Source organism: Macrotis lagotis, chromosome 8 (assembly GCF_037893015.1).
Source record: "Macrotis lagotis isolate mMagLag1 chromosome 8, bilby.v1.9.chrom.fasta, whole genome shotgun sequence".
NCBI classification, from domain to species: domain Eukaryota; kingdom Metazoa; phylum Chordata; class Mammalia; order Peramelemorphia; family Peramelidae; genus Macrotis; species Macrotis lagotis.
Genome location: NC_133665.1, coordinates 185,978,539 through 185,993,440, shown reverse-complemented (window position 1 = coordinate 185,993,440; position 14,902 = coordinate 185,978,539). Strand labels below are relative to the sequence as shown.

General features: G+C 39.9%; 1 protein-coding gene across 1 annotated transcript in view; it reads left to right on the top strand.

Moving 5' to 3' along the window:
* Positions 1-14,902, top strand: part of CACNA2D3 (calcium voltage-gated channel auxiliary subunit alpha2delta 3) — an 804,577-nt gene that overhangs the window by 713,580 nt on the left and 76,095 nt on the right. Inside the window, exons 26-28 of the mRNA XM_074199069.1 lie at positions 1,920-1,981; positions 3,021-3,065; positions 13,208-13,270. Coding sequence (XP_074055170.1) covers positions 1,920-1,981; positions 3,021-3,065; positions 13,208-13,270 — 170 coding nt within the window. The remainder of the gene's footprint in view (positions 1-1,919; positions 1,982-3,020; positions 3,066-13,207; positions 13,271-14,902) is intronic.

Genomic DNA, 14,902 nt, shown 5'->3' with positions numbered 1-14,902 from the left:
CAGTGTCTTTCACACATTATTTATGAAATAAGCACTAATAGGCTAACCACATTGGTCTGTCTATCTCACTGCATGCCACAGCATGAAGAGACATTCTCCATTCATTTGGTCATTGAACATCTTTGTGAGACAAATTTCTTGTGACTCTCTGAAGATTCCCAGTAGAGAACTTGACCTTGAGCATTCCCAAAAAGTAACACCTGTAGGGAAGCTGCAGTGTTTTCCATTTGAATTCTGCCTAGGATATACTCCATGCTAAAGCCATACTCTTGTCTTTGCATGATATTTGATGGCCGGGAATCATGGAAGACCACAATCACCAAAGAGTAAAAAGGGCAGACCATCTCATGAGAAAAGGAAGTTTGCACCATATACCCAGTAATTCCCTATATTCCAGAATTTGTGTTAAATATATAATCCAGATAATGTCTGAGTAGAAAGGGAAATGGCCTGACTTGTTATCAAAGTGATGCTCATGGAATGCCAAATGCCCTATTCCTTTATCTGGAATCCACAGACCTTCTATGGATAGATTTTATATGGTCCATAAATTGTCATAAAAAATAAAATACATTAATATTTCAACCAAATTGTTCTCCATTGGCATCTAGTATATTTTATTTCATACTTTTTTTAAAAATCATCATAATTTTGAAACAAGGTCCATAGCTCTCGGACACACACACACACACACACACACACACACACACACACACACGAACAAACAATAACAAAGATTAGGAATGTCTGAATCATAGCACTTGGTAGATTCTCCAGGGAAAATGTATAGCATATTATAAATAATTTTCATACAGAATAGGAAAACATACATGGGACATCCAGATGCCTTGTAGAGAAATTCTTCTTTTGATGAGATTTTTCCCTCATCAAAGATCAGAAATACAAGAACCTTGTCTATTTTTTTGTCTATTCATAGATAGTAAATAGCAATGAAATGTATGTATGGATTTGAGGAATTGAGGATGGTGAATGGAGTAAGATTCCATTTCCAGTAAATTCCAATAGGTTGAAGTTTAGAATCACACTGAAGCAAAATGGGGCACTTTGGAAATAATGAAAATCCCCATCACTGGAGAGGTCTCACCTCAGATAGGCTGATGATTTGGTCAAGATGTTAGAGCAGAAAGAACTGTTTTACAATCCTTTCCAAAGTCACCTTGTATTGTGTTACATCTTCATGGTGCCTCCTATTAGAATGTAAGTTCCTTCAGGCCAAGGCTCATCTTTCTTTGTATGTCTGGTATTTATCTCAATGACTGGGGCATAAAATATATTTAATAAAGAGTCATTTAGCAAACCTTGACTTTTTTCCTTTACAGTTCTAAGGTTCTATCTCTTCCAACTCCATTTGCATTAAATTAATCCAGAAGCATTTACCAAATATGTGTGCGAATCTCTGGGCTAGGTGTTGGGAATACAAATGAAATAAGCCTTATTCCCAAGAGCTATTCTTCTGAGTATAAGGCAAGTGACTCAGAGATTATCCACATAGTCTTATTAGCATTTAGCCTCAGAATTTAACCAATTTTAACAGTCACATAACAGAGCTACTGCCCACTTCCCCTTCAAATACCAATGATCTGGGGAATGGCACCGGGTGTTTGGGGCAATCCTCTTGGCTTCTGTCTTTTGAGGAACTATCCACTCCATCCTCAGCCTGTTCCACACCAAGCAGCCCTTTCACTTCCAGGAATGTGAAAATTTCTTACTCCAAAGATGGCAAACTCCTCCCTCTCACTAGGCATCACTACCATAATCATCATTTTGATGTTTCTCTTCTCTGTTGTTGCCTGAATAGAAGCATTTTACTAGACTGGAATGGGCAATTTTCTATGTTAATCTCAGATAATTGTGTAAAAAGGTTTGTAATGCGTTGTTTTATTTATAATTTGTACCAGCTGTAGGCATTCAGATGAAACTTGAATTTTTTCAGCGGAAGTTCTGGACCGCCAGCAGACAGGTAAGTTATAATCAGTATATTGAGGCATTAACAGCTCTGTTATTATACAGGTGTTCCTATTTGAGTCTACTGAGTTAGAGCAGTGCCAGATTTCCAAATGAACGTTTGCAAAACCCCATACCACCAGGCACCTAGATTCCCTTTCTTTTCACTCCCTGAGAAAAGAGTGGTTGGAAGATGAAACCTCACATTCTGGACAACACAGATCGGGTCCTTCCAAATGGAAATGACTCCTGTTTGGGGGGAGCCTTCCAATATGACTTTCTCTTCATCTCCTCAGGACCTAAAGGGCATTTTTTCCATTTTTTTTACCAGATACAGTTATAATATGGAAAGTGCTTTCCAAATCCTATGACCTTTTAAAAATATGAAGATAAAGAATGCTTGCTATTGTTGTTACCATCATTCTCTCATGTCCAAATGTACCATCCTCTAATCTCCTTTGCCTTTAGGCAGTAAGAAACATTAGATTGCATAAACAGCATTTGGGTTTCTGAGAATAGCAGGTGGGACTAACAAGCATATGAAATCTTAAGGTTCTGAAAGCAGAGATAACCCAATACTGTTGACATTCTATAGAGATGGAAGGCCCTCCAAGGTAATCTTGTCCAACCTAGCTAGTTACAGGTGAGAAACTGAAAGCCTAGAGGCTTTCTCAAGGTTTCATTAGTAGGGAGAAGTAGAGACTCAGTAGAAAAGAATGAACAGGGAGGTATCAAGCTTGAGTTACTGAGATAGCAATAGGGAAGAGTAGATGCTGCAGAAACTTTTCTGAAGGTAAAACAAACTTGAGAATTGTACTTCTATCCAAATTTGCCGAAAACTACTGCTTCTCTGTCCAGTTAAAAAAGACAGAGAGAAATCTCTCTAGCTTTAGTCATTGCCTTGAAAAGACAGCAGATTTCAGGTGGAAGGGGATTCTCTTCATAAGGTCTTTAAGAGTCTTGGACACTAGCAGTCCCCATTAAATGACTGCTGAATTTGCCTACAGAACCACCAAGTGACTTGTTTTCCTCTTATGTCTTCCCTTTCTTTACAGTGTGCTTCCCTGGATGGCAGATGCTCCATTAGCTGTGATGATGAAGTAAGTCTGTTTTCTTTTCCTCTCCTCCTTCTCTCCTGAAGGGGAAGGGTGATGGTCAGTCATCAGCCTGGGGCCGGCAGGTTGGAATTAGGGTTAGAAATTAAAATTGGAGGTGGCTCAGTTTGAGTGGAAGATGGGCAGGGTTTATAACATAAAACATTCAGGAAACTCTAAACCAGTTATCAAGCATCATGTGAGACACTGAATCTACTTAGAGTTCCTTTAAGAGTGTAGCCTTGTGTTTGTTTGTTTTTATGGCATCTCTAACTTTTAACACAATTCCTTGGACAAAGTAGTTTAATAATTGTTGACTTGAATACCAGCCTCAAACAGGGGAGTCCCTGCCTTTAAGAAGCTTACATTTCACTGGCTGGAGGGGGGTAGGGGTGGAGTCCAGATCACCTGGCAGCCTGCCTGGGCCCCCTTCCAAAGAGGCAAGTCCATGATCATCCAAGAATCTCACTCGAGTCTTTTCTTCCAAATGTAATAGACCTCTTGCTGTGTTTTAAATGTCCAGCAGGCGGCAGTGTTGACATTCTGGTTTGGGGAAGGGAGACATTTACTACAAAGGACTCTTAGCCCTTCTGATGACCAGAAGCCAACAGGACCAAGGTCACTTTTGTCCCTGGCTCTTCTCATAGCTGGATGCTAATGGCAGCACAGGCATCATCACCCTGGAAGCCTCTTGTTCAGCTTAGCAATACTGCCTACTTGATTGGTCAGCAGTTGTGTTTTAATAATAATGATAATAATCAACAATTGTGAGGTACCTTCAATTCAATTCACTAAGCATTCATTCAGTACTTTCCATCCAGCTGGCACCTAGCTGGGAACTAGGGACACAAAGGCATAAGTTTAAAAAAAAAAGAGGTCCTGCCCTCAATGAGCTTATAGTCTACAAGACCAGAAGTCATGCTATTAGGACTTTGAGATTCACAAAAGCTCTCGCCAGATAGCATTTCATTGAAGTGCCCTAACTACCTTGGATTGAAGTGTTATCATGTTTATCCACATGTATAGATGGGGAAACTGAAGGTCCCAGGAGTTAAAGAAGCACTGAGCTCAGAGTCATTGTACTTTTGTTTGCCTCAGTTTCCTTATCTATGAAATAGCCATGACAATAGCAGCAACAGCACAGTTTTGCTGTTAAGGATTGAATGAGATAACAAGCCTGAGAAACCATGAGCACCTGAAAAATGAATGTTCTCTTCCCCTTTCCCATAGCTTATAAGTATGAGAATCATTGAGACCGCTTAAACTTTAAATTCAGGTTTGATTGACTCTAACTGGCTTGACTAAACACCCACCATAAAGTCAGGGAATGGAGAAAATAGACTACAGAGTCCTAGCCTCAAAGGGCTTACAGTCTAATTGGAGTGCTAAGATTCAGTCCCTCCCTTCTGAATCCATTCCAAAACCAGTGATTAAGATTGTCAGTGTGCAAGTGATAAACTATTTCTTTTCTTTTTCCTTTGGAGGAAGGAGGAGAAAGAGGGAAGAAAATAAATGCTTGGTAATTGAAAGGAGTGAAAACTTTAAAACAGTGTGTGATAGAAAGAAACTCTCAGAAGGGTGGGGGAATCTAGAAAAGGGGGAGAGGCAAGTTTCATGAACCTGTGTGTGGTGATGGGAATGAAATCAGAGAATTTTAACAGGAGATTGAACTGTCAGGATCATTCAGTTGGGATCCCACCCCAAAGCCTGAATGTCTGTCTACAAAGTCCATAGCTCGTGCTAAGTTGATAATAAATGCTTGTGGATTGACTGAAGGATTGTACCATTATCTGTAGCCAGTATATAGCCCACCCCTGCAGGAATCTCCAGGTCAGTCTGCAGCTTCTCCAAGCCCCTGGGCTCCAAAGGAAATCTTTCCCAAGTCTGCTTTCCAGAAATTCTATTCTGTTCCGTGAATCACACAGAATACATCTCATTTCTTTTGAACTTGATAAATATTGGAAGGTTCATGTTCATTCCCCAAAGTGTTCTTAGGCAACTTAAGTTCATAGAGTGGTACAATCTGATTGTGGCAGCCATCTAACTCAACACAAGGAAACAACAAATTGGCATCCAATCTCTAGGTGTAGATCTCCAAAGAAGGGGGTACCCGAGTAGCAGTTCTGATGGCCTGCTCTCCTTCTGGCCAGCTTTGAGCCTAGGGATGTTTTCTCCAATATCCAATTAAAATGACCCCCAGCTCTTCCTCCTGCTGCTGCTGGGGGCAGGGTGGGGTTTTAGATAGCCTCCTGATCTTGGTCATCCCTATCTGGATGATCCACGCTTGTTAACAGCCGTCCGACGATGTGGTGGCCAAGTCTTGATGCAGCATAAAGTTGGGATATGACCAGAGTTAAGGACAGGAGTCAAAGATCTAATGAACAGGGATTTGTTAAGCAAAGATTACATTCAGAACATAGTGCTCAGCACTAGGGATTCAGGGACAGGAGGAAAAACAGTTTCTTCTCTCAAGAAGCTACATTTTAGTGGAACATCATATATGGACTACATGAACTTATCTGTCTGTCTGTCTGTCTGTCTAGTTATCGATATCTATCCTGCCTATCTATATCTAATATATATGTATATATTAATATATATGATATAATAAGATACAGTAATATAATATTTACATAGATACATAGATAAATACCTGGACTTTCTCTTGCATTTTAAGGTTTGCAAAAGTATATTATGCAATTTTTCTCATTTGATCCTCACATCAACCCTGGGAGGTGGATGCTATTTTTATTATTCTTATTTTACAGTTGAGAACACTGAGGCAAACGGGGACTAAACAACTTACCCCAGGTCACACAGCTAATATGAGTCTTCCTAACTCCAGACCTGGCCCGCTAAGCACTATGCCCCCTAGATGCATTTTTCCATTCAATTAGTAGGCTGAAACTAATAATATGATTTCCCCCCCTTTTGGGGGGGTATTGCTATCTAGATCTTTCACATTATTGGCAGGGAAGTTGCCACTATGAAAATTCTTCCCACTGTTGTGGCTTAGCAGCCTCTGTAACAAATAGTCATGTACTGAGAGGTCAAGTATAAATGAATCCCAAAGCATTTTTCAATGCTTAATGTCTCCCAAGCACTAGGCTGAACTGGGGATAGAGGGAGATAAAAATAATGGCTGCTTTATCAAAGCAGATACTGTGATGGGAGAGAAAACACACACATGCACACAGATTTTTATATATGTATGTGTGTGTGTATGTGTGTGTTTATATTTATATTTATATGTATATATGTATTCATTTATATATGTATATAGAGATAGACACACATGCACCTATATCTATATTCATATATACACATGTTTATATAAATATATTTATATAATATAAATGTATTTCTATCTCCCTGGGCACATTTAAAAAATGTACCATTAATATCAATTCAAATCTCATCTCTACAATTCACCACCTGGATGATCTCAGGAAAATCACTCCACCATCTCCAATTTCAGTTTCCTCATCTGTAAAACTAGGGAACAGGACTCAGTGGCTTCTAAGGTTCCTTCTTGCTCTACACTATAATTCCATATGGAATCTGTTCCTTTTCACTCCGAAAGCAGTCATATACCAACTGTATCTCCATGGAGAACGACCAGGATGAAAGATCTTTAGGATGAAAGAATGACTTTGCAAGAATGGCAATGAAAGACTCATCCCAGGCTGTTGCTTGACTCAAAAGTATCCAGGTGTCTGTCTGATTGCATTGAGAAAGGCAGAACTTCCACAAAGTCAGGGATCCTTTGCTCTCATCCTTTGTGCTAGCGACCAACCAAGATTAAAATATGATGTTCAATTCAAGGGTCACGCCATGTTTTAAGAAAGGTATTGATAAAATGTAAAGTGACCAGAGGAGGAGAGCCAGGAAGAAGAAAAAGCTTAGAGTCATGATATGAGAAAATCCTTTTGAAGGAACTGTGGATATTTCTACTGCAAAAGAAAGAACTTGGGAGACACATTAGTTCTGTTCAATTCTTTGAATGGCTATCATGTGACAGAAACAGCAATCTTACCTCCTTTGGCTAAGAGGGTAGAATGAAAATCAAAAGGTAGAAATGGCAAAGTGACAGGTTTGGGTAAGATGACATACAGGCTACTCAATAATGGCAGCAAGCACAAATGGAGAAGGAATTTTTCTTTCAATAAACACCCATTGGATTATATTCAGGTGGATTGAGGATGCTCCCTTCAACAAGGAAATGCTTTGGAGACATGGAAATGGATTTTTCAGTTTGTTTTTCCAATCAAGGTCACTTCTCTCCATTTTCTAGACTGAAGAGTCACCTCAGTAATGGATCATCCAGGTGACCCTGGACTTCAGGTGACTGTGAGCAAGCCCAGAGTCTCTCTCTGGCCTTCAATTTCATTTTCTGGGAAATGAAAAGGTTAAATGACTTCCCAACTCCCTTCCAGCTCAGAATCAATGATATTCTACAGGGTAGGGAAAGAGGGGAGACAGAGAGAGAGAGAGAGAGACAAAAAGATAGAGAGGGAGGGAGGGAGGGAGAGAGAGAGAGAGAATGAACACACTTATATGATTCACTTTCCCCTTTGAAACATGTTTCCTTCTTGTTTTTAAACCTTCACTTTCAACAAGCCATTAAAATGAGTACAAAGTAAAGGCAGGCCTCTCATTCACGCCCAGCCTGCTCTCTGCATCCTCTCCAGTCTGGCTCTGTTTCAATGTTGTCATTCCCATTTCACCTATTTTAATTAGGGCTGTGAGACCTCCCAATGCTCACTGCCCTCAAGTGATCAGGCCCCCATTAATAAGAGCTCTGTGGGCCCATTAAGTTTGCCTGTTTCCCAGCCTCGGTCCCGGGCAGTGGCTGGTGTGGCAGCCTCCCACGGATGTCACAGACAATCTTTATTTTGGATGCCATCCAGAGCCCATTGAGTCCACTCCTCCCCCCCAAAAAATGTGCTCCCACTTTCTGGGGGCCAGACAGCTTCACTGGGGGAAGCTGAATTCCTGCATCATAGAATTTATTCCATCAGGTAAGGGCACCTCATTCTGAAGTTTACTCTTTGGCATAGCTCTTGTCTGGAGCCAGTCATCTGAGTAATTCCTTTGATTGAGGAAATCCCAAGTCTACACAGAGCACAACTTTAATGCCTTCTTGTCAATTGTGTGTGTGTGTGTGTGTGTGTGTGTGTGCGCATGAGGGAGGGGAATTGAGGTAGTTCTTTCCCTGACTCCAGCACCCAAATCCAAATGAGCTTTCTTCAGTAGATAACTATCACTATTGTTGCTCTTCATTTTTTTCAGTGATGTCTGACTCTTTAAAGTCCCATTGGAGGTTTTCTTGGTAAAATAATGGAATGGTTCACCATTTCCTTCTCCGAGCTCATTTTTCAGATGAGGTAACTGGGCTAAATGACTTCTCAGGGTCACATAGCATCTAAGGCCAGATTTGAACTCAGGTCTTCCTGACTGATAGTCTAACCATTGGTTTCTCTAACTGCCCAATACGGGCAAATGCCCGAAACTTTAGCAGATGCTCTGTTCTGGCTCTAGGTTTCCTTGCTTAGTCATGCAACAACTATCAGAACTTGCTCGATGAATCAATAAACAAATGCCAGAACACCCCAGATCTGAAGAGTTGGAAGAAATGTCACTTGTCCAACCTGTACCAGAGCAGAACTGCTCGTTCCAGCCGCCCCGAGAAGTCATCATTCAGCCTCTTCAGAAAGCTCCCAATAATTCTGCATGCAACCTATCTCACACTGGAGAACTTTTCTCATTAGGCAGGGTTTTGTTTGTTGTTTCTTTTGTATCGTTGTTCTGTTCTTTGTTTTGCTTTAACTTTTACTCTCAACATTTCTAAATTTTCTACTTTGTCATGGTCATCCCACTCTTCTTGGTTTTGTTTCCTGGCTGCAAAGAGAGCAAATCTAATCCATCTGCCTCATGAAAATGCTGCAAATAATTGAGCCCAGTTACCATGCCTTCCTTGAATTTTTTCTTCTTCAATATAAACACCCTCAGTCACTTCAACTAACTTTCAAAAAATAGAGAATAATTTATAATCCTAGTTTCTCTGGACTCTCAAGATTATCAGTGACTTTTTTAAATGATAGTGCCCTTAGGACTCTACATTTTGTCTGATAGTAGCAGTACGTAATTTCATAAAGTTTTAAAGTTTGTAGAATATTTGCACATCTATCCCATTTGATACAACAACCCAATGTATCGTGCATGAAGGAAAAATATTGTTACATCTAGTTTACAAATGAGGAAAATGAGTTTCAGACACATGAAATGACTCATCCATGTTGACAAAACTAATAAATCTCAGAAGCAGTATTTGAACCCAGCTCTTCCTGATTCCAAATGACACTCTCCATCCATTATAGATACAGAAGGGTCTTATGGTAGAACCCTGAAAGGATAGATTTACACAAATATCCAATAAACATATATGGTCGTGGATCTCCACTTGAACAAAACCATCATGAAATTCATTTTTAATGAAAAAATAGATCACAATAAGAAAATTAATGCCAAGACATTATCACTAGAGAGGAAAATAACCTTTACTAAATATTTCAGCAAATAAAAGACAGATTCTGGCATCAAGATCAATCCTTTTGTTTTGGCATGGGAAAGTACATGTATATTTAAGAAAGAAGGGGCTACTATTCCTGCAGACGCCACTGTTTGTTCTCCCTGGGGTTATTATACCAATGGACAGTCTTTGAGGACATAGCGACATTAATCTGACCAAGATGAATGAACTGTTCTAGGATTTAGGGTCCCATCCACCTTTTCTTCCACTTCTAGTGATGTCCACAAAAAGTTACAAGAATAAGTAATTAGGGGTGGCTAGGTGGTGCAGTGGAGAGTCAGAAGTACCTGAGTTCAAATCCGACCTCAGACACTTCATAGTTACCCAGCTGTGTGGCCTTGGGCAAGCCACTTAACCCCATTGCCTTGCAAAAACATAAAAAAAGAATAAGTAATTAAGAATGACTACCTCTATCAGACTAAAACTTTTGTTCCAAGAGATGATCCTATGAACCTCCATGTTAATGTCTCAAATATGTCTCCCATAAAAATAGCTATCCTTATATCGTATTCCCAAAGGGACTGAACCCAGCACTACTTTATTAGTCAAGTGAAGCAATTATTCCTTAGATTGCCTATCATTGCTGAATGTTTGTGCCCCCAGTATGGCATCACGTGCCTTACAGAGGGATGTTGCAGGTATTTTCCCACTTCATCAATCTATTGCCTCAGACAAATGTCCGTGTGACCCGAGGCAGAATAGAAGGCTATTTTTAGACCTGGAAAGGACTTTAGAAGTCAATTTGCCCAACTATCTCATTTTATAGTATGGAAACTGGGACTTCGAGACTTTAATAATTTATCCAAGGCTACACAGGTAGTAAGGCCCATTTTCGTCTTTGTGAAATGGAGCTAATGCTACTTGAAATATTTATCTCACAGGCTTATAATGAGACTTCAGTGAGAGAATACTTTTTTTGGTAAATCTATAAAGGAATTATTAATGCCCATTTCTGTTGGAATTGCTCTTATTATCATTATTATTACTGACAATGATGATATAATCTATTATTAATAAGTTAATAATAATATTCATGACATACTAGTAAAACATTGACCTTGAGATTACTATGAATAAATCATAACTGAAGACAAGAGACTTCCTTGTTGATGCCATCATCCCTGCTTGATCTTTAGAGAGAATCCAGTTTCCTATCTTTCCCCTAGATTAATAAGACAGATATATATTTTTTTTAAGTTTTTTCTATCTGAGGTGCTATTCTCAGAATTTTTTATTCCAATTATTGTCACTTTCACCCCTAGACAGGGTGAACCTTCATGAAACACTGTTGTTGCTATCCTGTCATCTAAAATCTCAACAGAATTTTACTAGTCTATTGGATATAACTCCCTGGCAGTTGAGCCCCGTCTGTCTCTATTCCTAAACTTAGTATAATGCAAGCATTCCGTATGATCAGCATAAGCATTTCTATTATATTAAAATGAGGCTTTTTGCAGTTATAATTTTCCTTTCCTACTAGCATCATCTTAGGGTTCCATCAAAGTTTGCTAGCAGAATCAATGGGCACTTAAGTCCTCTAAGCAGGATTGAAGCTGAATAGCATGAACCTGGATGGTTATGGGGTTCTTCTTGTAAGGGCAAGTAAGAGAGAGAGGGTGAGGAGAAAGAACTAAAGAAGTTAAGACATAATAGGAAGAGTAACCTGAGTTGGCATGGCCTCTGTAATTGGTCCCAAATTCCGGTGGACTTGAGGAAGTTGGTACAGTCTGGTATAGTCTGGTTATACTATTGCAAGGGGTGGAAGTTTTGTGCTTGTACGGCACAGCAGTCTGTGCTCTCTTGGGGCTTGTAACGTCTCCTTGCCAAGGCTAGAAAAAGTAAGTTTTGTATAATTGGCAAGCAGTAACCAACCTGCCTCCAAATCATCAGTGGCAGAAATGCCCCAATGGTGGCCCTGCTCAGGGATCCTGGTGACAGCCCCAAGCAACTACCAGGAAGGCCGCCACCCAGGCAAGACCAGAGTGGAAACCATCTGTCATGGGGCCGCTCTACTTCCTACTTGGATGAATTATTTTTGCTAGCAACTTTCTCTGCTGCCGAAGAAGTAAATTCACAGTCGAAATACAAATATAACAAAATTAATTAAAAAAATAAACAAGATAAAAGTTCTTATTCTCTAGACATCAGTGCTCTCGGATAAAGCCCTGTTCTCTCTGACCTAGTTACTTTTTAGAATTGCTGTTTCTTTTTTTCTTTGCCCTCTGAAATAATATCCTCCACATAGACAGGGATTCTGGAGCGATGCTTTTCATTGGGAAGAATGTAGAGAATGGACAAACCCCTGTTTCCCTTTGGGGGTGTCTATGTGTTTCTGGGTGTGTTTGCACCATGTGCATTGCATTTACATGTGTGTGTGCATGTGTGTTTGAATGTGTTGTATTGTATGTGTCAGTGTGTGGCAATATGGATGTAAGTGCAAGTGTTTGAATGTGTGCATCTGTGTGCATGTATGTTTGTGAGTAAGTACATGTATGTATGTGTGGGGTGTGCGGGTGTCTCTGTCTTGTGAGTGTGTGTATGTGTGTTTTGTGTTTATGTGTGTTTGTTATGTGTCTATGGGTGTCTGTCTTGTCAGTGTGTGTATGTGTGTTATGCGTCTGTTGGCTGTGTGTGTGTGTGTGTGTGTGTGTGTGTGTGTGTGTGTGTGTGTCTCCAAGGCAGCCGATCCTGGCCCTCTCAGCCTGTTGAAAGCCAGCCCTGTGGGTCAGGAAGCGTCCCAGGACCCAGCAGCCCTGCGGTGGCCCAGTCCTGGGTGGAATTCCGCTCCGGGTAAAGATATGTTACAAATTAAATGTTGCAGGCGGTATGTAAAGCTGCAATAAATAGAAACGGAGTTACATCAAGGATTGAATTAAACCTTCAGTTTCAACTCGGCAGCTGTAATTAAAACTTAGCCCGTAGCAAATCATTCACTGGAGATTAAAGTGGTGTGGGGGAAGCCCAGAACGGGGCTCACCTTGCTTGCTCCAATTTATACGTCTGACTTCCCCAGAGCTAACAGCCCTGCCCCTGAATCCAGCTCCCAATTAAAAACACAGTTTGAAAAAGCTTTAGGAGACCTGAGGGGCCCCTTTTACAGAAGCCTCTCCCCTTCCCCCCTGCCTCAATCTATGAACAAATTAAAAAATATTACCTGGTCCCCCGTTGCTTCTCCAAGCTGACACTGTGTTTTCATTAATACATCATTAGAGTAATGACATTGTGCTGGGGCTGGACTCAAAACACCAGACGGGAACAAAACCACGAGGACCCTGGGCTTGACTTTTTCCATTGTTTTGGGGGAAAATAGAAATTTGTGGAGATTCTCTGAATCATACATCTTTGCTGCTTATATTTCCTATCTATGGGTGGGATGTTTAGGAGCCTCATGCCTTTCATTGTTCTTACTTTTAGAAAACAAATGTTGATGTTCCACTAACTTTTCAAGGTAGCCCACATTTGCTCTGTCCTAAAACCAGAAAATCTTCCATGACTGAAAAATATTACTTCATCTGCAACTCATCTAAAAACACACAAATTGAACTTTCTTTTCTAGACCATTAATTGTTACCTCATAGACAATAACGGCTTCATCCTGGTGTCTGAAGACTACACACAGGTAAGTGAGACACTTCTCTCTTTTAGACCTAATACCCAAATTTAGAAGGTGTCTGGACTGAGAGAAGGTCACAGCAGTAGTAACTCTTTCAGATGATCGTCTACATTTAAGAGATAAATAAATAACAGGTTATCAAGCCTGTTCCCATCTCCCCAAGAATGGAACTGACTTTCCACAGGGCCCCAAAGGATTTTTTAACCTCAGAGTAAGGAGGGTCTGTTCTTAATCCTATTAAAAGTTCAATATATAGAAAGAACTCTGACACAGGTTTGTCTCTGCCACAGAAAAGGCTTTTTAACTCAGGATGGATGTTCCTTAAAACATTTGGGCCACTTGGAAGGAAAATGTCATTATGACATGTTATCTCCTTAGGAAAGGGGAGGGGTGAGAATGACCCAAAGCTCTCCAGAATACTTGACTCTGTTTTTTCTGTTATTTTAACCTGATAACCAAGGCCCAGGATTAACTCCAGCACTCAACATGAAGGGACAGAGGGCCCAAGAGAGATAAGAAAGGCTCTAGGATTGATCGGACTTCTGGTGCTAGAGAGGGGAAAGGAGGACAAGGAGCTGGAATAGCAGGAGATTGAAGGAGATGAGCACCAATATCTTGGCTGCATTTTTTTTAAGTTTAAATGACAGTTGTAATCAGAAAAGTTGTCAGCGATAAAGAGACAGAAGCCAAAGTGGACATTTTGGAATGTCAGAGTCTTTTTGCATTTGAACAGAAGTTTAGAGCAGTGTGTCAAAAATGACAAGAGATGAGAAGGGGGAAGTGCTCTTGATGTGATAGACAGAAGCAGTCTGAGAGATAGAAGAGGTGGACCACTAACTGGCCGTAAGACTTTCGAGGTCACTCCCTCACTTCTTCATCTGTAAAATAGGGGTAATAATAGAATTTATCTCATATGGTTATTGTGAAAATCAAATGACAAGGACTAACACTCTATTTAGATAGTATTTATGATGATGATGTCAATGATTTGATTATCATAATAGTCAAAATAGATGTTTTATTGGCACTTGCTATAAATTTTCTATTGTAGTTTTGGAACTGAAAACAATATGGTATAGCAGGACTGATAGGTTCTATAATCCCTTCCTTACAAGTTTTAAAACTGAGGTTTGGAGAATGAAATAAATTGTCCAGGGTCTCATGACAGAAAGGAATGTAAGGAAGATTCAAACCCAGTTCCAAGAAGTTCTAATATTCTGTAATTCTCTCATTTAATGTTGTTACCCTGAGACAAGTGATTACTTAAGGTAAAAAGATATTAGAATGGGAAGGAGTTATTCTTTTTCTTCCTTCTCCTTTCACACTTAGTTGTATTCTACCAACAATGTTTATTAGACAATTAAGAGGCCATAATCCTCTTGATGCTTTTCCTTTGTTTCCTCTTTTCATTTTCCTGCTGGCTTCTTGACTTCATTATGTTCTGTTCCCCTACCAGAATCATTGCTGCTGAGTCAAGTAACCTGTGGGATCAGTATACCTTTTATACTCCTTTTTCCCAAAGCCATCATATTGCTTTTTGGTGCTCTCTTAATTTGTTAACAATAAATAAATAAATAATGGGGGGGGTTATAAAATGATCCTATAAATACAATATAATAATTTTCTTACTTTTTGAGA